The following is a 24,882-nucleotide window of genomic DNA, read 5'->3' on the forward strand; positions in this document are numbered from 1 at the left end:
AACATAAAAACCCGAATCCACAATGGCAAGTCTCCTTAAAGAAACAAAGAAGAGGATAACTGATTGGGAATGCAAATGTACAAAAGTGAAGGATAATCTGGAAAAAGAGAAACGGAAAACAATAACACAAAACATGTTAATCTCAAAGACCAGCCTAGCAGATACAATTTAAAGATTATAGGCCTCCCAGAAAAACATGGTAAATCAACAAACCTGAACACTGTAAGGCAAAAAAATAATACAAGAAAACTGCTCTAAACTTCTGAAGACAGAAAATAAAGTGAGCCCTAGTCTCCCTCCATATCCTCTTTCAAGGATTTCATTGGCTCTTGATGGCTCAACATCTACCTTTATCTATATTACACATCGACATATCTAGGCCTGGCCTTTCTCCAGACTTTAAATCCCACAACATCAGCTACTTAATGGACATTAACACCTCTATGTCCTATACGCATCTTAAAAGCAACATGCTGAAAATTGTTTTTCCCCCAAGTCCTGACCTCTTTCTAAATAGTCTATTTCTTTTAAGAGCACCACTGTCCTTCCAATCAACCAGTTTCATAAGCTTTTCACTTTTTTTCCACTCCTTACTCTCTCCCATCCCTCCTATGCAATCAGTTGATAAATACTGTAGATATTCAATCCATATTATTTCTTGGATCTGTCCCCTTCTTGCCACTCAACCACAACCCTAGGTCAGGTTCTCCTTGCCTCTTGTGGGACTAAAACAACAGCCTTCAAAGTTAAAGACAAACTGATCTCCCTCCTCTCTAACCTATCCTCCAGAGACACAGTCCCTTGAAGTGATAGTCCTAGATCACAGATCTGACCACGTGATCCTACTGCTAAAGAAACTACCGTGGATGGCTCCCTCTTGTCTCTCAGGTTAAAATTAAAACTCTTCTGACTGTCAATTAAAGCCCTTCACAAAATAACTCTAGTCTAACTTTGCAACTTTTTTATATATTATTTCCTGATTCCTATAGGATGCCTTCCAGTCAAATAGGCTTATTAGATCCCTTTCAAAATGACATTTCCTTCCATCTCTGTGCCTTTGGTTGAGCAATTTGAATTCTGGATCTGCAGTCTCTCTCCTCAGCTTAGCTTCTTATAATCAATCCCTAGCACTCTTCAGTGCTCATCTCAAGTACCCTCCAAGAGGAAACCTAGCATTGCAAATGCCTGCCCCCCAAATTGCTTTACCTTTACATTATATAGATCTTTGGGATTTACATATCTGGGTACAAGTTTTCTATGCCCAATAGAATAAAATCATCTTAAAGACAGGGATGCTTTCACTTCTATCTTCGTAACTGCAACACCTAGCTCAACACCTAGCATATAACATGTAATGAAATGCTTGTTGAGGGAAATGAAGGAAGCTTCCTATACAGAAAACATAAGTATTTCTTTTCTATAAGATCGGAAACAGGCATAAAGGTATACAGGTATGTCAAGGGACTTAGACAGCCAAGGTTTCCCTTGTCCAAATCCTCAGTCAGTCAACAAGAATTTATTAAGTGCTTATTATATCCAAGGCACTGTGCTAATCACTGGAGAGACTAAGAAAAGGTCAAATTATAATCCTTACCCTCAAGGAACTGACATTCAAACAGGTTAGCTAACATGCAAATAGCTATAAAAATATAAGATATATACAATGTAAATGGCAGATAATCTCAAAGCAAAGGGGTGAGGGTGAGAAGAGGGGAATCAGAACAAGCAACCTACAGAAAGCAGGATTTGGGCTGATTGTTGAAGGAAACCAGGAAAATCAGTAGGCAGAAGTGAAGAGGGAATGCATTTTAGGCATAAGGTTACTAGAGCAGTTTGTATTTGATCTTGGGCATAATAAGGATACACTGCAGTTTCATGAGTTGAGGGGAGAAGGGGAACCTTGACATAATTAGGTCATTACTTTAGGAAAATTATTTTGTCAGGTGAGTGGAAGGTGCAATGGAGTGGACAGAGACTTAATGGAGAAAGATGAACCAGCAGGATACTGCAGTATAGTCCTACACCAGGGTAGGTAAATCTATACAATAAATGTTGTGAAGATGGATATTACAAGATTTGGACAGATGGGGTAAATGTTAATGACAGTCAGAAATGAAACTGAGCTTCTGGGTCTCAGTGACTGGGAGAATGATGGTGTCCTTACCAGTAAAAGAAAAATTTGAAGGGAGGGGTGGGGAAAAGACAATGAATGCTATTTTGGACTGGTTGAGTTAGAAAAGTCTATGAGATATCCAAAAGACAATGAGTGATGTTTAACTATCACTCAGGAGAGAGACTATGGCTGGATATGCAGATCTGTGAATCATCTGTACAGAGATGATAACTGGACCAATGGGAGATAATATCCACAAGCAAAACAGTATAGAAAGAGAAAAGAATAAGTCCCAAGACAATTCAGTGATGGAAAATTAGGGTTAATGAGTCGGTCATGGATGAAGATTGAACAAAGGAGACTGAGGAGTTTGATGACTGAATAGTCCTACTACAAGTAGAAGTAGGAGAAAGACATTTCATAAAAACCTTGAAAGGAGAAGAGAGGGTCATCAACAGTGGTGAATACTAGAGAGGTCAAGATGGATGAAGACTGACAAAAGGACACCAGAATTACAAAATGAAAGATTATCATTAACTTTGAAGAGGAAAGTTTCAGTTGAATGTGAAGATGAAAACCAGGTTGCATAGGTTTTAGGGGTGAATGAAAAGAGAAGAAGTGGAGTCACCTACTATAGCTGGCTTTCTCAAGGGATTTAGCCAACAAGAGGAAGAAAGAGAGGACTGTAGGTATTTTTAGAGATGGAGAAAATCTGGGCATATTTATAGACAACAGTTTCACAGCCAGTAAATGAGGAAAGCATGAAGATGAGAGAGTGGGGCAAAAGATGGGGCAATCTGCTCAAAAAGATGAGAGGAGATGGGCTCAAGGGTGTGTGTGGAGGAGTCTGCTTTGGGAAGGAGAAGGGACTCTTCTTCATATGAAATAATGAAATAATGAAAGTAATGAAAAAGAGAGAAGGTTCTAAAGAGGAGAGAAGAGAGCAAAATATCTTTTCATCCTCTCACCTCTCCATCATCACCAAGAAAAGAAGAAAAACAAAAAACTTGTTAAAAATACATATAGTCAAGCTAAACAAATGTGCCCATTGGCCATGTCTGGATAGATGGATGGGTGGGTAGGTAGGTGGATGGATACATGGGCAAGTGGGTGGGTGGGTGGATGAATGGATGGATGGGGATAGATAGATTAGACAGATTAGATAGGTAGATAGATAGATAGATAGACAGACAGACCTACCAAAAAATTATTGAGCACCTACTATGTGCCAGGCACTGTACTAAGTGCTTAGGGATATAAAAAGATGCAAAAGATAGTCCCTGACCTCAAGGAGCTTACAATCTAAATATGCTTCAATCTGCATTCTGAGTCCATCACCTTTATATAAAGAAGTAGGTAACATGTTTCATCATGAGTCCTCTGGAATCATGTTTGGTCATTATGCCAATCAAAGTTCCCAACTCTTATAAACATGTTTATCTTTACAATATTGTTGTTACTTACAAATTCTGTACTGTACACCAATCATATAAGTCTTCCCAAGTTTCTCTGAAACTATGTCTTCCATCATTTCTTTTTCTTTTTTTGGGGGGGGGGAGGGGAGAGACAGGGCAATGAGGGTTAAGTGACTTGCCCAGGGTCACACAGCTAGTAAGTGTCAAGCATCTGAGGTCACATTTGAACTCAGGTCCTCCTGAATCCAAGGCCAGTGCTTTATCCATTGCACCACCTACCTGCACCTTCCCTCATTTCTTACTACACATTAGTATTCAATCACATTCATACACTGTAATTAGTTCTGCCATTCCCTGATTAATAGGAACCTCCTGTGTCCTTTTCCAATTCTTTGCTACCACAAAAAGAACTACCATAAGTATTTTTTAACATATGCCTCCTTTTCCTCTTTCTTTGCTCTCTTTGGAGTATAGAACTAGTAGTAATATCACTGGGCCTGAAATCAGAAAAACCTGGGTTCAAATCTGGCCTTGGATATTTACTGTAGCCCTGAGCAAACAAAATGTTTGAGGTATAAACAGAATCAAATCTAGGTGCATTTTTGCCCTGAAGGATTAAGTCCATGTCCTCATACCCCCTCCACAGGAGTTCGGGATAACCTGGCTCATGAAGGAGAAAACCAACGAGAGTAGTCTTGGTGGAGATGGATTCATCTATACAGGTTGCTGGAGGCAGCTGAGTCTCATGATCAAGTCAGGTTCTAAGCAACAGGAGATGAAGAGTTTAGTCCAACTTCTCATTACTTGTTCACCAATCAGGGTTGATTTTCACCTGTCAGGGGCACCCCCTTTTTCAAAGGTATTTAAAGCATTTAGTGTCTCCATGGCTTTGTCTTTGATTACTGAGAGAAACTAGTTACCATCAATTTATTGATTATTAGCTAGTCTCTTTAATAAATTGAATATTAATTGCCCAGAAAGTCTCTCTGGCTTTTCATTCATTACAGCTTTTCTTTCCAACTCCTTCCCCCCCCCCCCCGAATTCATCTCTTCTAGGAATTCTGGTTGGTCTCTTTGTGTAAGCCATGTTTTTCTTTTTTCTTTCTTTTATTTATCTATTAATTAATTTATTCATTCATCCATTCATTTATTTATTTAGCTATTCATTCATTCATTCATTCATTCTCATGTTCTTCTGTAAGGCTTTGCTTTTAGATGTTTTGGAATCATTTCCTTCTGGTTTCTCTCCTGAGCATCCCTGTCACCATAAAAGTTCTTTAGGGTGAGATTCTTTTTTGTTGTTGTTGTTCACTCATGTTTTCTTCTTATTTCATGAGTTTGGATTTCAAATTAGGGCAATGCTCGGCACAATTCAAGGAAGAATGCCTGGATAAAGCCTTGTCCTCTTGGGTCCTTCTGTGGCTTTCTTGGGGGTACTGAATGTTGTGTTAAGCCAAGATCTCAGAGACAGCTTGGGGTAGCAAGCTTCAAGCTTTGAGTGTTCTCAAAGTGGTCTGATCCCAAACACAGTAATCTCCCCATGGTCTTTACCAGGTCCTCTGATGACATCATCTCTCTGCTGAGGAAGCACTAGTGTCTCCCTCTTGCCTCTAAGAAAAATTACCCCATTGTGGCATTTAAACTCTTCTACAAACTGCCTGGTTCAGCTAATTACATATTATTCTCCTGCACACTCTACATTCCAGCCACACTAGTGTACTTACTATCACTGAGGATAGGGAATTGTTTTGTGTCTTTGTATCCCCAGAACCTATCAGAGCCTAGCCCAGAAATACTTGTAGAATGAATAAAAGACAGTAACTACTATTCATAAAGTGATAACCATGTGACGGAATATCTACAAAGTTCAGAATTAGATCTCCTTAAGAACAGGCTTTAAAATCCTAAGAAATGCTTGTAAGAAACTACTGGATAATCAAACAAAAAAAATTTTTTAAATTAACCTCTTATGTCTGGAGAAGCTGTTATTCCCTATATAATATTCTGAGCTACATGACATGAGAGAAATCAGTCTAAAATCTGGCTGTAGTCTTTTTTTTTTTTAGTTTTGTGGCACATTTATTCACATACTTTATATTCTACCCAAACTGCCTTATTTGCTGTTACTTTTAGATGACATTACATATACTATCTCCTTGCCTTTGCATAAGCTATTTCCCTATACCTATAATGCACATCCTCATCAACTCTGGTTCTTTATTAAAAATAAATTTTATTGATATATTTTGTTTTATAATGTCTAAATTCCTCCTCACTTCTCTGCTCTGAGTCTTCCATTATAACAAAGAAATTTTAAAAATAAAAATAGGAAAATGAAAAAAGTCAGCAAAACCAATTAATACATCTTAAAAAAAGATCTAATATATTCGATGTTTCATGCCCAAGAAGCCCCCTCCCAACCCCACTGAGGTAAAGGGGGAGGTGTTTTCTCACAGCACTTCTATGGAGTCAAGCTTATTCTCTTGAATTTTGGAACATTCGTTTTGCAGTTTTTTCTTCATTTTCATTGATGTAGTCACTGTGTATATTGTTTTCTTGGTTCTGGTAATTTTCTTTTGCATCAGTTCTTGTAGATGTATCAATGCTTCCCTGTATTCATCATATAATCAAGTAGCACAATTTGTCTAGCCATTTTCCAATCCACAGAGGTCTACTTTCTTTCCAGTTCTTTGTTACTACAAAAAGTGCTGCCATAAGTATTTTGGTATATCTGTTTGGCATACATATTTTATTTTTTAAAAAATTAATGGCTTCCTTGGGTTTATATCTAGCATTACAATCTCTGGATAAAAAAAGTATAAACATTTCAGCAACTTTATTTGCACAATTCCAAATTGCTTTTCAGAATGAATGTACTAATTAGTAGGCCTGTCTCCAACATTAATTATTCCCCTCTTTTGTTACCTTGGTCAATTTGCTGGATATGGAGTAAAACTTAAGGTTTATTTTTATTTGCAGTGCTCTTGTTATTACTGATTTGGAGCACTCTTTCATGTTTGATAACAGTTTGAAATTTTGAAATTTTTTTTTTGGTGGGGGGGATTTTTGTTTATATCCTTTGACTACTTCACCTTGGCCTCTTAAAATCTCTAGCTCTTAAAAAGGGTCAGATAAAATTCCACTTCCTAAATGAGGCCCATCCTTATTTTCCCAGTTCTCTCCCTGAAATTGTTGAGTATTTATTTTGTATAAATTTTGTATTAACTTGTCAATATACATCTTACCCAGGCATTGTTGTGTTGATGTTCCCAATGCCTAGCCTGTAATAAGTACTCATAAAATATTTTTAAATAGGGGCAGCTAGATGGCGAAGTGGATAGAGCACCGGCCCTGGAGTCAGGAGTACCTGAGTTCAAATCCGGCCTCAAACACTTAACACTTACTAGCTGTGTGACCCTGGGCAAGTCACTTAACCCCAATTGCCTCGCTAAAAAAAAAAAAATTTTAAATAAATGACAATTAAGCAAACTGGGGATACAAAGGCAAACATACTCTTGAAGAGCTTAAAACCTAACAGAAAGAAAGGCAAACAACTATAAAATCATCATAGGTATATATAATGCATCCCATCAGTATGTACACATCATAAATTTTTAATGGTATATTCAATAATCATCAAGAAAATTATTTTCATTTTTCAAAATGAAGCAACTAAAAGAAAATCAGGAAAGGCTTCCTATTGAAGGTGGGATTTTGGCCAGAGCTTGAAAGCAGCCAGGTAATCCAAGAGGTAGAGATAAGGAAGAAGATCATTCCAGCCATGAAGAATAGTCAGTGAAAATGCCAGTTGTTGAGAAATAGAGTATCTTATGGGAGGAATAACAAGAAGGGGAGTGTCACTGGATTATAGAGTAGGGAAAGGGAAGTAAAATGTAAAAAGACTGGAAAGACAGGAACAGGGGCATGAATGACAGGTTATGATGGGTTCTGAATGCTAAACAGAGGACAGGACATCACTGGAATTTATTGATTCCATCAGGGTGGTATAGTCACTTTAGGAAGAGCACTTTAGGGAGCAGCTAGGTGGCGCAGTGGATAAAGCACCAGCCCTGGAGTCAGTAGGACCTGAGTTCAAATCCAGCCTCAGACACTTGACACTTAACTAGCTGTGTGACCCTGGGCAAGTCACTTAACCCTCATTGCCCTGCACCCCCCAAAAACTGTAATGCCTAGTTTACATATCATGAAGTAGAGTGCCTCTGCAGTAAAATGCAGATCAAGTACCAACATCTGCATGGAGCCTATCTCCATCTCCCCTTCCAGACTTGGTCTTCCCGGCTCCAAAGCCAGTTCAATAATTACTGTGCCAAAAGGCCTATCCATTTGAAAACAAATCTCTAAAAATGTAGTAACAACAGCGCTTTACAAATAGTATCCCATTTGATCATCACAAGAACCCTGGAAGGTAGGTACTCGTATGATCTCCATTTTACAGATAAGAAAGCTAAGGCCCGGAAAGGTTAATTGACTTTCCAGAGTTATGCTGGGTCACACTGCCTCTGTCAGTGGTAGAATTTGAACTCAGCTCTCCCTAATTCCAGGTCCAGCACTCATTCATGAAGGAACACATTTGTAATCCCTGCTACTGGGCAACCTGAGACTAGTGGATCACATGTACCTGGAAGTTCTGACCTGTAGTGGGCTAAAGCTGATCAGGTGTCTACACTCTCAGACACCAATATGGAAAGCCTTTGGGTGGGGAGTTGGGGGCGAAGGTGGGGAGGAATTCAGGCTGCCTGAGGAGGGGAGAACTGGCTCAGGACAGAAATGGAGGCAGTCAAAGTTTCCTTGTAAATGAATAGTGGAATTGGACCTGTGAGTGGCCACTGCTCTTTCCAGTTTGGATGAGATAGACAGATCTAGTCTCTAGGGAAAAAAAAGCAGTAACAAAACCAACAACAGCTAAATTTATATTTTGTATAATTCAATACAAACTCATTTTACAGGATTTTAGTCAGTTTTAATGTCTACCATTTTTTATTTCAAGTAATCAATAAAATGCAATATGCAAATTGTACTAGAAATTTTTAAAATTGGTTTTCTATGTATAGTACTAATGAAAACAAATATTTTTAAATTACATTTTTATTCCTCCAAGTACATCAAGGACAAAAATAAATCAACTCACCTTTTCCTGCGGGCTGGGGAACTGCAAATCCAGGCAATAAAAATGGTGCCCCTGTGGTAATGCCAGCTGGTTTTAGTTCACTGACACCATATGTTGTTAGAGAAGTTATCAAATTAACTAGATCTTTCAAAGCATCCTTGGATTCTGCCTCTTTTGCTTGTTCCAATCTATAAAAGGAAACATGAGTCTGATTCAAACAAACAAATAGAGAGCCTTAAATTTAACACAGATGCTAAATGTAATTCTCAAGTTAATACTGCACTGGAATAACTGTAAAACCCTCCCTGAATCTACCTTACCTACTTATTTTATCTCGGTTTAATATGCTGACCGCAGCTGAATACAATGTACACAGACATCTCCTTAGTAAAGAAACATGAAGGGCCTGCTTTGTTTTTGAACAAGAGTATGTTGGGGAGGCGGCTAGGTGGCGCAGTGGATAAAACATGGGCCCTGGATTCAGGAGTACCTGAGTTCAAATCCGGCCTCAGACACTTGACACTTACTAGCTGTGTGACCCTGGGCAAGTCACTTAACCCCCACTGCCCTGCAAAAAAAAAAAAGAAAGAAAGAAAGAAAAGAGTATCCTGGGCCAGGGAAAGGAATCTACTTTGTGCAAACTATGCAGGCCTACAGAGTTAGGTTTTTGTTTGGCAAACTGTGCTAAGTGAATAGTTGCTCTTAGAATTTCTGATAAAGAAGGAAAACAAAGCCAGGCATATACTAGCACGAACCCTGTATTTTTTTCTTTTTAAAAAATTTATTATTTTATTATTCCCCAATTACATGTAAACATTTTAAACATTAAACAAATATTTTTGAGTTCAAATTTGCTCCCTCTGTCCCTTCCCCCCTCATTGAAAAGGCAAGCAATTTGATATAGGTTATAAATACATCATCTTGCAAAATATATTTTCATGTTAGTCACATTGTGAAAGAAATAACCCCCTCCCAGGGGGGTGGGGGTGGAGAGAGACACAGAGACAGACAGAGAGAGAAATAAAAAAGTAAAGAAAAAGTATGTTTTAATCTGCATTCAGATTCCATCAAATCTTTTTCTGGAGATAGGCAGCATTTTTCATAAGTCCTTCAGAGTTGTCTTGGGTCATTGTATTTCTGAGAATAGCTAAGTTATTCACAGTTCATCATCATATGGTATTGCTGTTAATATATACAATGTCCTGGTTCTACTCATTTCACTTCGCATCAGTTCATGTAAGACTTTCCAGGTTTTCCTAAGAGCATCCCATTCATTGTTTTTTATAACATAATATTATTCCATGATAATCATATACCACAACTTGTTCAGCCACTGCCCAAATGGCAGACATCCCCTCACTTTCCAATTTTTTGTCACCACAAAAAAAAAAAGCTGCTATAAATATTTTTGTACATATAGATACTTTTCCTTTTTTTTTTTCTTTTTTTAATCTCTTAGGATCTAGACCTAGAAGTGGTATTTCTTGGTCATGTGTGATTTTGTAGCCCTTTCAGCATAGTTCCAAATTGCTCTACAGAATGGTTGAATCAGTATACAATGTCACCAACAGAGCGTTAGTGTCTCAATTTTCCCACATCCTTTCCAACATTTGTCATTTTCCTTTTCTGTCACATTAGCCAATTTGATGAGTGTGAGGTAGTAGCTCAGTAGATTTAATTTGCATTTCTCTCCATCAATAGTGATTACAGCATTTTTCCATATGACTATAGCTTTGATTAATTCATCTGAAAACTGACTTTTCATATCCTTTGACCATTTATCAATTGAGGAATGCCTCTTATTTCTATATTTGACTCAATTCTCTATATAGTTAAGAAGTGCGGTCTTTATCAGAGAAACTTTCTATAAATTTTTTTCACATTTATGAATGCTATATATTTCCCTCCATCCTGTTTTTCCTATTTATTATACTTTCTCTTGCTTTCACCTTGTTCATTCTCAAAAGTGTTTTGCTTCTGAATCTTACCTCCCCCAATCTGCCCTCACTTCTATTAGCCACTTCTCCTATCCCCTTCCCATCATACTTTCCTGTAGGTTAAGACAGACTTCTATGCCCAAATGAGTATATATTTTATTCCTTCTTTGAGCCAATTCCCCATGAGAGTAAGGTTCACCCACTCCCCCACTTCTCTCTTCTTCCCCTCCATTGTAAAAGCTATTTCACATCTCTTTTATGTTAGATACTTTATCCCATTCTACCTCTACCTTTTTCCTTCTCCCAGTGCTTCCTTTCTCACCCCTTATTTTTATTTCTGGGTAATTATTCTATCATATTCAACTCATACGTTTGCCCTCTGTCTTTGTAGATTCCTTCTAATAATGATAAAATTCTTAGGAGTTACAAGTATCATTTTCCAAAGTAGGAATGAAAACAGTTGAATCTTACTGAATCCTTTATTATTTCTCTTTTCTGTTTACCTTTTTATCCTTCTCGTGTGTCATATTTAAAAGTCAAACTTTCTGTTATGCTCTGGTCTTTCCATTAGGAATACTTGAATGTCCTCTGTTTCATTTAATATCCATGTTTTGCCTAAAGGATTATACTCAGTTTTACTGGATAGGTGATTCTTAGTCGTAATCCTAGGTCTTTTGCCCTCTGGAATGTCATATGCCAAGCCCTCTGATCCTTTAATGTAGAAATTATAAAATCTTGTGTTATCCTGACTGTGGTTCTGCAATATTTGAAGTGTCTCTTTTGGGCTACTTGAAATATTTTCTCCTTGACCTGGGAGCTTTGGAATTTGGTTATAATATTCCTAGGAGTTTTCATTTTGGAATTGCTTTCTTTAAGTGATTGGTGGATTCTTTAATTATCTATTTTACCCTATAGTTCTAGAATATCAGGACAGTTTTCCTTGATAATTACTTAAAAGATGATATGTAGGCTTTTTTTTTGGGGGGGGGGGGATCATGGTTTTCAGGTAGTCCAAAATAATCTCTCCTGAATCTATTTTGCAAATCAGTTGTTTTTCCTTTGAGATATTTGACATTTTTTCTATTTTTCATTCTATTAATTGTTTTATTGTTTCTTGATGTTTCATAAAATCATTAACTTCCACTTGTTCAACTCTAATTTTTATTTTTTTATTCAACTCTAATTATTAAGGAATTATTTTATTCAGTGACCTTTGGTACCTCTTTTTCCATTGGGCCAATTCTACTTTTTAAGGAGTTATTTTCATAAGTGAACTTTTGTACCTATTTTTCCATTTGGTCAATTCTGCTTTCCAAGGCATTCTTCTCTTCACTGGATTTTTGTGTCACTTTTACTATTTGACCTATTCTGTTTTGTGCATTGTTTTTTTTTTGGGGGGGGGGGGCAGGGCAATGAGGGTTAAGTGACTTGCCTAGGGTCACACAGCTAGTAAGTATAAGGTGTGTCTGAGGCCACATTTGAACTCAGGTCCTCCTGAATCCAGGGCTGGTGCTTTATCCACTGCACCACCTATTGTGGTTTTTAAGATGTTATTTTCTTTGGCATTTTTTTGTGCCTCCTTTACCAAACTCTTTTCCCATGATTTTCTTGTATCACTCTCATTTCTCTTCCCAATTTTGCCTCTACCTCTCTTGCTTGATTTTTAAAATCCTTTTTTGAGCTCTTCCATGGCCTGAGATCAATCCATATTTTTTGGATATAGCATTTTGACTTTGTTGTCTTGTTCTGAGTGTGATTTTTTTGATCTTCCCTGTCACCATAGTAATTTTCTACAATTAAAATCTTTTTCTGCTCTTTGCTCATTTTCCCACTTTATTTCTTGATTTTTAACTCTATACTAAAGTGGGCCTCTGCTTCCAGAGTGGAGGGGGCACTGTCCCATGGTTCAAGTTTTTTATGCATTTCTTTTCAAAGACTATTCTGGGCACCTAATGAGTTTTTGGTTCTTACAAAGTGGTATGATCTACTACCACTCTCCTGGCCTTTGCTCTGGTCATTAAGCAACCACAAGTGCTCTTATCCACCCTGGAACTATGAACAGGGTCCCAGCTCCCCTGTGGTGGCAAGTTCTGGTGTGCTACTGCTCCTCTTTGTCCTGGAACTGAGATTCAGGACTGCGACCCAGATCCAAGTATGGGCAATGCATCAGAGTCCTATCCCTGGTGTTAGCAAAAAGATCCCTCTAATCTCCCTCTTAAGAGTTTTCTAACTTCCTTACCATCTGTGGGCTGAGAGAGACCACTGATTCAGTTGCCCCCAATGCCTAATATTGGTTTGCTTGGGGGCAGCCTCTGATGCACTGAACTCCACTCTCACCTTGTTACAATGGACCTTTCCTGCTGATGTTAGTTCTCAGCTGTCTTGAGCTGAAAAGTTGTTTTACCCAGTTCTTTTGTGGGTTCCGCCAGTCCCAAATTTGTTTTGAGGCATTATTTAAAGTTGCCTGGAGGGGTTCCAAGGAGGCCTCAGGCGAGTTCCTGTCTTTTCTAAACCATCTTGGCCCTACCCCTCAAACTCTATATTTTTTAAGAACAAATTTATGAAGGTTCAGAGGAAAGACAAAATAGGAGATTATGGACAAAAATTACATATGTAAAAACAGTCCAGATGGGGAAGCTCCTAAGAATGAAAAACTCAAGACCTATTTGTACAGAAATATTCATAACAGCTTTTTTTGTGGTGGCTAAGAATTGAAAATCAAAATAATGACCATCAGTTAGGGAATGGCAGAACAAACTTTGGTATATGATTGTTTTTTTTATTTTTATTTTTATTTATTTTTATTTATTTATTTATTTTGCGGGGCAATGAGGGTTAAGTGACTTGCCCAGGGTCACACAGCTAGTGTCAAGTGTCTGAGGCCAGATTTGAACTCAGGTCCTTCTGAATCCAGGGCCAGTGCTTTATCCACTGTGCCACCTAGCTGCCCCGGTATATGATTGTAATGGAATATTATTGTGATATAAGAAATGACAAGCAGGATTATTTCAGTAAGGCCTGGAAAGACTTATATGAACTGATGTATAATGAAGTGAATAGAACCAAGAGAATGTTGTGCACAGTGACAGAAATATTGTTCAATGAAGAACTGTGAATGACAACTATTCTCAGCAATACAATGATCCCAGACAATCCCAAAGGACTAATGATGAAGCATACTAACACCTCCAAAGAAAGAACTCATATTGATTGACTAAAGCATGCTCATTTTCACTTTCTTTTTTTTTCTTTTATTCAAGTTTTCTTGTACAAAATGACTAATATAGTAATGTCTTACATAATTGCACATGTATAACCTATATCTGATTGCTTACTACTTAAAGGAGGAGAGGGAGGGAAGAAGGGATAGAATTTGGATTATAAATAAAAATGTTCACTATTAAAAAACAAATAAATAATTAGATGAAAACCTTAAAAAAAATAATGAAATTCTCATCACACAAAAAGAAACAATTCTGATGAGAAAACAAAAAGAACAGTATTGTCTAAAGAAACTAAGGTGGGTGCCCAGAGAACCCATCAAGTAATTGAGACTGTATTTATAAAATAATATTTAATGAGGTCTTTTGTTTTAGTTTCAGTCATTTTGGGATATTGCTTCCTTTCCTTTGCTACTGGACCCTACCTTGTAACAACAACAAAAAGATAAAGCAAACCCAATAAGTAATATATTATCTTACAGTATATACAAAATTCATTCTCTCTAATTTCTCATCCCCAGCTCACCCCACCCCATTTCAAATGAAAGAAGGAAGGTGTGTTTCATCACATGATCTGGGCCCAAGATTTTTCACTATAATTTCTCAGAATTTACATTTCTTTTGATATCTAACATTTTCATTTATATTACTGCAGCTGTTGTGTTAACTGTTTTGTAAATTATTTTCCTAGTTCTGCTTACTTCACTGTATCAGCTCACTGAAATCTCATCTTTTTCTTATTTTCTCAAATTTCTAATAGTTCAAAAACATAATTATATTCACATACCATAATTTGTTCAATCTATGTGGGATCCCTTTATTTCTAGGGTGTTGTTTTTTTTTGTTGTTGTTGTTATTGCTATAGCAAAAGGTGTTCCTATAAACATTTTAGAAGACATGGGGCCTTGCAAATTCTTTGGGATACATTCCATTAATGAAGTTGCTAGGCTAAAAGTTTGGTGAATCTTCTTGCATAACTCCAAATTAATTGGTCTTACACAGTATATGGAATACGTCACAGTTCCATCTATACAGTATTAGTAATGTTCCCGTATTCCTATAGCCTTTTCAACACTATTTCTGTTAACATTTTTACCACTTTCATGGGGATGAATGAAACTTTACTTTTATTTTATTTTTTGCAGGGCAGTGAGGGTTAAATAACTTGCCCAGGGTCATACAGCTAGCAAGTGTCAAGTGTCTGAGGCCACATTTGGATTCAGGTCCTCCTGAAGCCAGGGCCAGTGCTTTATTCATTGTGCCACCTAGCTGCCCCCGAAACCTTACTTTTAAAATTTGAAATTCTCTTAATATTAATGAGATGGAGTATTTTTATATACCACAATAATAGCTAATATTATATAGCACTTCAAGATTTGGAAAGCACTTTACATACATTATCTCATGTAATTTGACTCTATTAGCACAATCCTATAGGACAGATCCTAGAATTACAGCCATCTTACAGAAAACAAAAAACAAACAAACAAAAAAAAACCTGAGGCTGAAGGCAATTAAAGTGACCACACAACTAGTATCTGAGGCAGAATTCACACTCAAGTCTTCAAGACTCCCAGTTCTACATTCTATTGATTAAGATATCTTGATTGTTTATTCATGTCCTTTGCCTACTTATTTACTATGGAACATATCTTGATCATAAGTTGAAGTCAGCTGGTCCATATGAACAGTAACCATATAAACTAGCAGTGTCCTAGAAGAATTGGTAAGTGTATTGGCTGATGAACTACTTCTAAAAGAACATGAAAAATGAGAAGTAAAATCACTATTCCCTATTCCAGTGGGGTTGATTATTATTCCTGGGGAAACTCTTGTATTTATTACTAAAGAGATGGTAATTGAGCATCTAGAAAAGGAAGCCATGATTACAAAGAACCATCAAGAACAAGGCCTGCCAGACTAACCTTATTTCTTTTTTTGACAGGGTTACTAGAATGACAGATCAGGGAAAGATTTTACACAGTATTTCGTAAAGTCTGTCATACTATTTTTGGGGAGTGAGAGAGAATGGAGCAATAAGGGCTAAGTAGTAGGTGAATTAAAAAAAAATGATTGAATAGCAAGACCCAAAGAGTACTTATTAGTAGCTTAATGTCAACTAAAAAGGTCTCTGAATAGCATGCATCAGGGACCTGTGCTTAGCATTATGCTTTTTAACGTTTTCAGTAATGGCTTGGAGATGATATTTGCACATAATAATAATATCTAGCATTTTATATAGCACCTACTATGTGCCAGAAACTGTGCTAATCCCTTTCATGAAGCTATAAAAACAACTAACAATCTGAATGGGTCAGTGTTCAAAAAGATCTTGACAGGCTACAACATTGAACTAAATGTACAAAGATAAAATTTAACAGGCATACATGTAAATTCTTAGAATTATGTTTAAAAAATAAATATTACAAATATAGTACTGGGGAGGCATGGCAAGACAGAAGTTGGCATGGGGAAGGAATAAAGAACCCTGAATGTCTTATTGGAGATAAGTTCAATAACTATGACATGACATATAAGAGAGCTAAAGGAATATAGGCTGAATTAAGAGAAATATAACAGGGAGCAGCTGGATGGCGCAATGGATAAAAGACTAGCCCTGGATTCAGGAGGACCTGAGTTCAAATCTGGCCTCAGACACTTGACACTTATTAGCTGTGTGACCCTGGGCAAGTCACTTAACCCTCATTGCTCTGCAAAAAGAGAGAGAGAGACAGAGAGAGACAGAGACTGAGACCGAGACCGAGACCATCTGCCCTGGTCAGACTACATATGGAGTATAGTATTCTCTTCTAGGTAACACCTTTTAGGGCATATGAAAGAGTGTCATACTTAAATGGGATTAGGCTGATGGTCTTTTTCCTGAAAGGGCTAGAAGCAATGGATGTTAGCAGCAAAAACTTAATTTGACAAAAGGAAAAACTTTGTTTTAGGATGCCAATAGGCAATCACAACTTCAGGAAACTTATGTAAAACCAGGTTTCTTACAAGAGAAATGCACATGCCTGTGGAAACCAAAGAGTTCACTATCCATTCAGAAGTTTGCATATTTATTTATATGAACAAAAGGAGGAGAAAACAAATCTTCACCTAAAGGGGTATGGCGTGAGGGGGGTGGGGCAGGGGGGGCGGGGAGTAAAGGTGGGAAAAAGATAAAACTCCTCCCAAAGGGGATGAGCAAGGTGACAGCAAAAGCCTCACTCTTTTCCCTAGGGAACTGCTAAACTTTGAAGACAGGATGGTCTGCTCATCCGCCAGGGTCCCAGCTGCCCGAGGGTGCTGCAGATTTACTGGTGCCTGTCTGGACTCCCAAGTGCACACGTGGAGTCTAGTTTGGGATACAAACAACAAATGATGTCGTCTTGTAGGGGGAGGCAGGGAAGTTTTTGCCCCTGACACATTCAGGGCCTCCTGTATAATCTGGGCCCAGTGTTCTTGGAAAATATGGCAACTCAAAAAGACAAGTTCAGGGCACCCCGAAGTGGGATGGGCTGCCTTAGGAAGTGAAAGAATCCTCCTCACTGACAGTGTTTTCAAGGAGAGTACTGTAAAGAATTAATTGTTATTTGTTTTATTTGAGGTTTTTATGCCACCCACTGGTTGTAGCCTCTGGCACCTCACATCTTCCCCACTCGAAGATGCCTACATGGGCCTGGCAAAATTATAATGATTGGAAGCCTAGTGAGGGCAGTCACGTGACTGTCAGAGCAGCCATACCATTGGCTGGGGCTGTGTGGGGTGTTTCTAGGTTTGGGGGAGGAGAATTGGGCATTCTAGGTGGAAGCTGGAAAGCGACAGGCGTTCTGCTGCATATTTTCAGCTGATTCCTGGGCGGTGGTATTTTTCAGGTATTATAATTTCCCTTTCCCCATTTTTATTTCCTTTCCCTTGATCCTACTGATCCTGTTTGTGTGTGTGTGTTTTTTTTAAGTTCGTTCTTGTTGAAATAAATCTTGTTCTGTTTTGAGGGAGGTTGCGGGTCTCCTTCCTTGCCCCAATATTGCAGCGAGCCGCTCAGCTAGCACTCCCCAATTAAAAATTGGTCCCCAGAGTACAGAGGACCACTCATTGACTAAACTGTAGACGAGATGGCCTCTGAAACACATTCATTCCAGCTCTGAAACCATAACACTAAATCCAGCAATATTTTTCTTTTTAAACTATGTTTTATTAATGTCTTCTGTCTTTAAACCATGGTCATAAGCCATCCTTTCATCCTCCCAAATGAATGTTTCCTTGTGACAAAAACAATTAATAAAAATACTCAGTAGAGAGGCTGCACCTAACAATGTATACAATATTCTACCAATATTGGCATAAAAGGATAAAATACTCTTCAAAGGCGAAGCTTTGGGGGTATTTTGTAGAGGAACTTCTCCTTAAGGGTTATTTATATAGAGGGTCACCAAGGTCCCTTCCAACTCTGAATTTTGTAACTCTGTGAAAGTGTAAAAATATTCTTCCTAAAATAAACTGGAAGCAAAGCAATTTCCAAGGAAGACATTTATCTGTGTCTGGATTTGGCTGTTCTGAGAGTACAATATGAGACATATTGTTAAAAGAGCTTAATAAATGCTTTATCTAAAAAAATAATAAATGCCTTCTCTATCAAATAGCTGGCTTTTATTCACTTGAATAGCACTGGGTTTGTTCCAGGTGAATGTAATTTTGATTCTCAAGGAAGCTCTATGAATAAGTGACTACAGATAATTTGCAAAACATTTTGGAAGTTAAAGCCCTTTGGGGAAGATCTCTCCAAATCCTCTCCAACTTTAGTCTACATGGCTGCTTCACTCAAGTCCTATTCCAGTGTCTCATCATGGCATGGAGTTGATTCTGGATCAGTAGAGTGTAAGTTTTGGCAGGTGTTACCAAGATGGAATGGCTCCAAGTGATGGAATGTGTCTATTACTAAGGGACAAAATGCAGAGGACTTTTAATCTGGGTTGGTAAATGAAAGTGACCATATTAATAAAAAACATGGGCATTTTAAACTATTAAAGTAATGACACGGTGATAATGTGACATAAGTTTCTGGTTCAACCACTTATTTTGTTGGTCTGACACATAGTAGCAGTTTGTTCATGGGCAAATTACTCACCTCCACATAAGTGACAAACATTCTGATATTTATTATAAAATAAAGAGAAACTGCCTATACAAAATGGCAGAGGGATTTCATGTTCACCACCACCACCACCCCACTCATGAAAGCACTGTTGCAGACCAAAAATAGACAGACAAAAAAAAAACACCACAGGGGAAGAATAAGAGCAGCTCAGGATGAGAGGGACCACCTACAGTGGAACAACCCGTTAAAGTGCCTAGAAAGCCTAAAACAGCAAAGAGGGAAGGTGCTGGCTTCTCAATGGTACTTGTCACCAGATATATGTGCAATATATCTGTCCACCTTCTAACAGAAGGGACGGGGGACTACTAGCCTATTTAATGTAACATATTTATATAGCTCCCTATAACCACATCTAATTCTTCTTATAGAGCATACTGAAATTGAATAAAGGAGAGGTAATTAAAAGTGAACTAACAAGGGAAAGTATCTTCATCCAGCACAAGATAGGACTACGCTAACTCATTTTTTTTTTCTACTACCAAGGGGCTGCCCAATAAAGAAGGAAAAAGGCTTACTGCTCCTCAGTTTTGCCACTCTTGCTCTACCAATTTCTCAGAGTACGCCTGATATTCTGAACACTTTTACCTTTGCTACAATACAGAAGTGAATCAAGGCCACGTATTTCATTGCCTATGCAGGGGGGCTGTGATGGCCAAGGAGCAGGTTGGGGATTTGGAATGATAAAGAAAAAGCAAATAAAGGCAACTTACTTTGCGAAAACAAGTGTTATACTGAAAAAAAAGTTGTTCTCTCCTTCTGCCCCCCCCTCAAAATAACTGGATCTAATTATGCAAATGCACACACAAATCACACAGAAATAAGTGAGACAAAAAGACCAGATGACATTTGATAGGGAAAAAATTATACATAAATACATGCTTCATACCTGAGCAAGAGATCACAGAGAAAGTTATATCCTTGCCATATCCTAAAGTCATCAAGCAGTGTTTGAGAAACATCACTGGAATCTTTGAGAAAGCAAGAAAGCCCAGCAAACATTTCAACAATCTCTAGGGGAGAAAGATCATCTGATTGCTGCATATTCTGGACACACGTTGACAAACATTCTTTTTCTGCAAAAACAAAAAATTACAGTAACTATGTATCCATAAAAAGCAACTTTCAACTACTTCACACATTTTTATTCACTTAAATTTGGCTAAAGTAGCTACTGTATTTAGATACGAAAATAGTACACATAAAACGCTAGACATTAAGATTTATTTTAATTTCTTTTGAAAATAAAGAGAGGGGCAGCTACATGGCTCAGTGGATAAAGCACCAGCCCTGGATTCAGGAGGACCTGAGTTCAAATCGGGCCTCAGACGCTTGACACTTCCTAGCTGTGTGACCCTGGGCAAGTCGCTTAACCCCCATTGCCCTGCAAAAAAAAAAGAAAAAAGAAAAGAAAGAGAAATTCAAAGTTATTTGGGGGGGAAATTATACTTTTTTTTTGCAAGGCAATGAGTGTTAAGTAACTTGCCAGGGTCACCACAGCTAGTTCAGTGTCAAGCGTCTGAGGCTGGATTTGAACTCAGGTCCTCCTGAATCAGGGCTGGGGCTTTATCCACTGTGTCACCTAGCTGCCCCTTAAAAATTATACTTCTAAAGAAGAAATATTATACAGGAAAATACTGGGGGGAAAATCAAGTCAATTCAATTCAATAAACATTTACCAAGTACCCACAGCATGTAAAAATCTGGAGAGAGAGTCAACCTCAAAATCAAAAGACCTGAGTTCAAATCCTATGTCTGATACATCATAACTGTATAATAACCTCTCAGCATACAAGGTGACTCAGCCTCAATTGTAAAGCAAGCACAAATCTGTACCTAAACATTTTTCTTTACACTGATGAAATAAAAAAGCTAATTAAAAAACAAAAACCAAAATATAATGTATAAGGCATTGAGATAGATCCCAGGGAGACAGAAAGGCAAAACCAAGCAGTACCTGGACCCTGAAGGAGGCTACTTCAATATACAGGTTACAACAGTGTGTGTGTGTGTGTGTGTGTGTGTGTGTGTGTGTGTGTGTGTGTGTGTTACAAATATTGTCTCATTTGATCCTTACAACCCAGAAAAGTAACTATTATCACCCCCAGTTTAAGGTTGAGGAAACAAAGGTAAATAGTGATTAAGTGACTTGCCCAAGATCACACAGTTAATAAGGGTCTGAGACCAGTTTTGCACACAGGCCCTGCTTCCAGGCCCAGTACTGCCACACCTCACTAGCAGCACAGATATGGAGCTGAAAGGAAGGTTACAGACCATCAAGTCTAACTCTTTATTTTACAGATGAGGAAACTGAGACTCATATAGGTTAAGTGACTTCTCAAGGTCTAGTTCCACATTACAGTTTGGATTTCTTATATTGTTACATTATAAAGACGACAGAAAAGGAGTATTTATTGTTTTAAAGAAAAATCAGAGCCGTACAAATGCAGTCCAGAATTATATAGAAATATAGAAACACAGAAAGTTGCTACTGTTTGCGACACAATCCTATCAGTCAAATAATGAGTATCTTCAGTGGTTACAGAGTGGATTTTCAAAAAGATTCTTTTCAAAGGGATCCCATTGCATGTAAAAGTCAAAAGAGATTAAATGTAAAGGAATACAAATTTATTTCAAATTTTATTTGAAATGTCAGTTTTCAAACCCAATAAAATTTGGGCTAGATGAAAATAAGCAAATCATTTGGGAGCAAGGCAGCCATCTCCTATTTAGAAACTGTTGGCACTTATTGACATCAAGATGCATATAGCAAATAAAGTAACTAAACCAAGATTTTCTTAGTAAGAATTGGTGATAAGAAAAGCCCCCATCTGTACTATACGGTTTCTTCACCATCGCTGTTACAAAGTATGTGATTGTGTTGGTGTAGGTGGTACCCTCCCACACAGATGATAAACTGTGCCCACATGGGCAATTTTGTGAGTTTTCATAACACAAGAAACTTCATCCTCTTATCAGCCAATATTCCAGTAAGAGACTCTCTCTGCATGTAAACTAGACTGATCTCAGTTCTCCTGGGCCTTTGTAATCTGCAGAGCCTGTGCTCTCCCTTAACACAGCCTGGGAAACATTAGTCACCAGCATGAAGCATCAGGGCAGGAACTTAGTAGGGGACGTTGTCAACAAAAAAGATCATGTGTGCTCCCGATGGAGACTTTGGTCAAAGATCAAATGAAACCACCTACAAAATCCCCAAACTGAAATCTCATATTTTTATGGGGAAGGAGGGGAAAAACTAAGGTGATACCACTGTTTCTCTATGATTGTGCCTGGACATTCATGCTGAAGGGAAACGAATTTTTACAGGTGTGTGTGTGTGTGTGTATGTGTGTGTATATATATATATATATATATATGTGTGTGTGTGTGTGTGTATTATATATATAATGTATATATGTATGTAATGTGTGTATATGTGTATATATATGTATATGTGTAATGTGTGTTATACATATATGTATATGTATATAATATTTTAGAATTTATAAGAATGAACCTGTATTTCATGATTATTACCTAAATAAATATGGATGAGCATATTTTTAAAAGAAAAGAAAATCTGCTTATAATACTTTTCTACTTTGAAACATTAAGAGAGGAAAACTGGAGAAAATGCAAAGAAACTTTACCCACTCGAATATACTTCACCACATTGACGCTAAGCCCATGAAGGATATAGTCATGAGGACTTCCCAGCACTCTTCCTCCAAGGCAAGTTATAGGGAGGGCACCAGGAGGTTATTGCACTGAATAAAAGCTGAAGATCATCCTTCTGAGCCAGCTCTTCTGCTGGGGACACAAAACTGCAGAGTTTCACCAATATCTACAAATGAATAAAGTCAATCAATCAATAAACTGGGGTGGGAGGTTGTATGTGGGAGAAGAAAAGAAGAAACAGCCCGAAAGCATAGTTTTAAGGTATCGATACATTAGAATCAGGCTAAACTAATGTTTTTGATTTTAAAGTATTAAGAAAAATCTACAATCTGGAGATATGCTATATTACAAATACAGCATGTACTTCAACGGTTTTATATGAGAAAAGATTTAAGACTTTTTTTTTTCAACTGTTTCATACAGAATAGATCCTTTGGCTCATACTATGATAAAAAAAAATAACCACATGATTAAAAGTCACATAGCATCTTGATACATAATATGCTAGAAATGGAATTATTTTGATAAGAATAAAGAACTAGCAAATCAGGAAAAAGTAAATTCTCTAAAGACAAAGTAATCTTGGGATTATAACTGTTTACACAAATAGAAAGGAAAAATTGGCCTTAAATCATCAGGCCATCTTAATTTAATCCAGTACTTAATGTATATAGAAAATCTCATCATTTAAAATTATCCAATAATACTACAACTAGGCCTATATCTCAAAGAGAAATTTTTTTTTTGGCAGGGCAATGAGGGTTAAGTGACTTGCCCAGGGTCACACAGCTAGTGTCAAGTGTCTGAGACTGGATTTGAACTCAAGTCCTCCTGAATCCAAGACCAGTGCTTTATCCACTGCACCACCTAGCTGCCCCTCTCAAAGAGAATTTTAGAAAAAGGTAAAGGGATTAATATGTACAAAAATATTAGTATTATATCTCTTTATTGAAGGAAAGAAACTAAGGGGCTGCCCAACAATTAGAACATAGCTAACCAAATTATAGCATATTAATATAATGGAATATAACATATACAAATGAAGAAAGGGCTAACTCCAGTGAAACCTAGGAGAACTTATAAAAGACGATGCAAAACTGAGTAGAACAAGAAGAACAATTAATAAAATAACAACACTATAGAAATAAACTTTGAAAGATAACTAATGAATATGATAACCAACCAGGATTCCAGAGGACTGATGGTGAAACATGCTACCACCCTCACAGAGGTGAAAGAATTAGGGTATATAAAATAAAATAAACATTTTTTGACATGGCCACTGAGGGAATATGATTTAGTTGACTATGTGTATGCCACAACTCTATTTTATTTAATTTTTTATCCCAGTAGAGGTCCAGTGTAGAGGTAAGAGAGAAAATCCAATTAACATTAGTTAAAAAAAAATTTTAACTTTTATTTAAAATAAAGCTTTTGAACTTTAGCTTACAGCTTATTCTTAACTAGAAAGAAGAATGAAAGTTGCCTGGTATAGTGGTAGAGGACTGGCTTTGGAAACAAGAAGGCACAGGTTCAACCACCATTTCATTTCTGACAGAAAAAATAACAATCGTCACACCATCATCATCACTTTTGTTGTTGTTACAGCATTATTATTTCACTTCAATGTTCCATGGGTTGAAACCTGTAATAAGAGTAGGGAATAAACAGACAGCTGGCCTATCTGCTCAGTAGTTCTCTAAGCGAAGTCAGTGGATCTAGAGGACAACCCCCAGCAAGCTGGGCACACATCCTGTGCAGAAGGTACAGAAGAAACATGGAGAACAGCCTCACAGGACAGAAGGGTGTGGATTGGCTGCCATTTGTCCTACTTGAGTGAGCAACCATCTGACTGAGATAGGATACAACTGTACGGCAGAAAGTCACTCAAAGCCATGCCTTATCTTCCCTTTGGATAATATGATTTCATTCCTTAGTATTCCGTAATTGACATGTATACATTGATATGTATATAATGTACATGATTGACATGTAGAAATGAGGTAAGCAACAAAGAAAACACAGGGAAATGGATTTTTGAAGTACTCTGATCATTTTGGTGATAAGTTTTGGGAACTTCCACATGTTGACAAAAGTCAGAAATCAGTTTCTAAGTGGAGAGATACCTTTTATTAAAAGTTCTGTTAGGAAATTCACCCTTCTCCTACCTGGGGGACATAGGTCTTTATCTCATAGTAAGCAAACCAACTGAAGAGAAACAGAACATAAAAGATAGACTCCACA

General features: G+C 37.5%; 1 protein-coding gene across 1 annotated transcript in view; it reads right to left on the bottom strand.

The window, feature by feature from the left end:
- The window catches only part of WDFY3 (WD repeat and FYVE domain containing 3), a 332,419-nt gene that overhangs the window by 194,122 nt on the left and 113,415 nt on the right, over positions 1-24,882 (bottom strand). The window contains 5 exon segments of the mRNA XM_043973480.1: positions 8,678-8,844; positions 19,850-20,036; positions 22,611-22,652; positions 22,655-22,672; positions 22,675-22,804. Coding sequence (XP_043829415.1) covers positions 8,678-8,844; positions 19,850-20,036; positions 22,611-22,652; positions 22,655-22,672; positions 22,675-22,804 — 544 coding nt within the window.

This window comes from Dromiciops gliroides, chromosome 6 (assembly GCF_019393635.1).
Source record: "Dromiciops gliroides isolate mDroGli1 chromosome 6, mDroGli1.pri, whole genome shotgun sequence".
Taxonomy (NCBI): domain Eukaryota; kingdom Metazoa; phylum Chordata; class Mammalia; order Microbiotheria; family Microbiotheriidae; genus Dromiciops; species Dromiciops gliroides.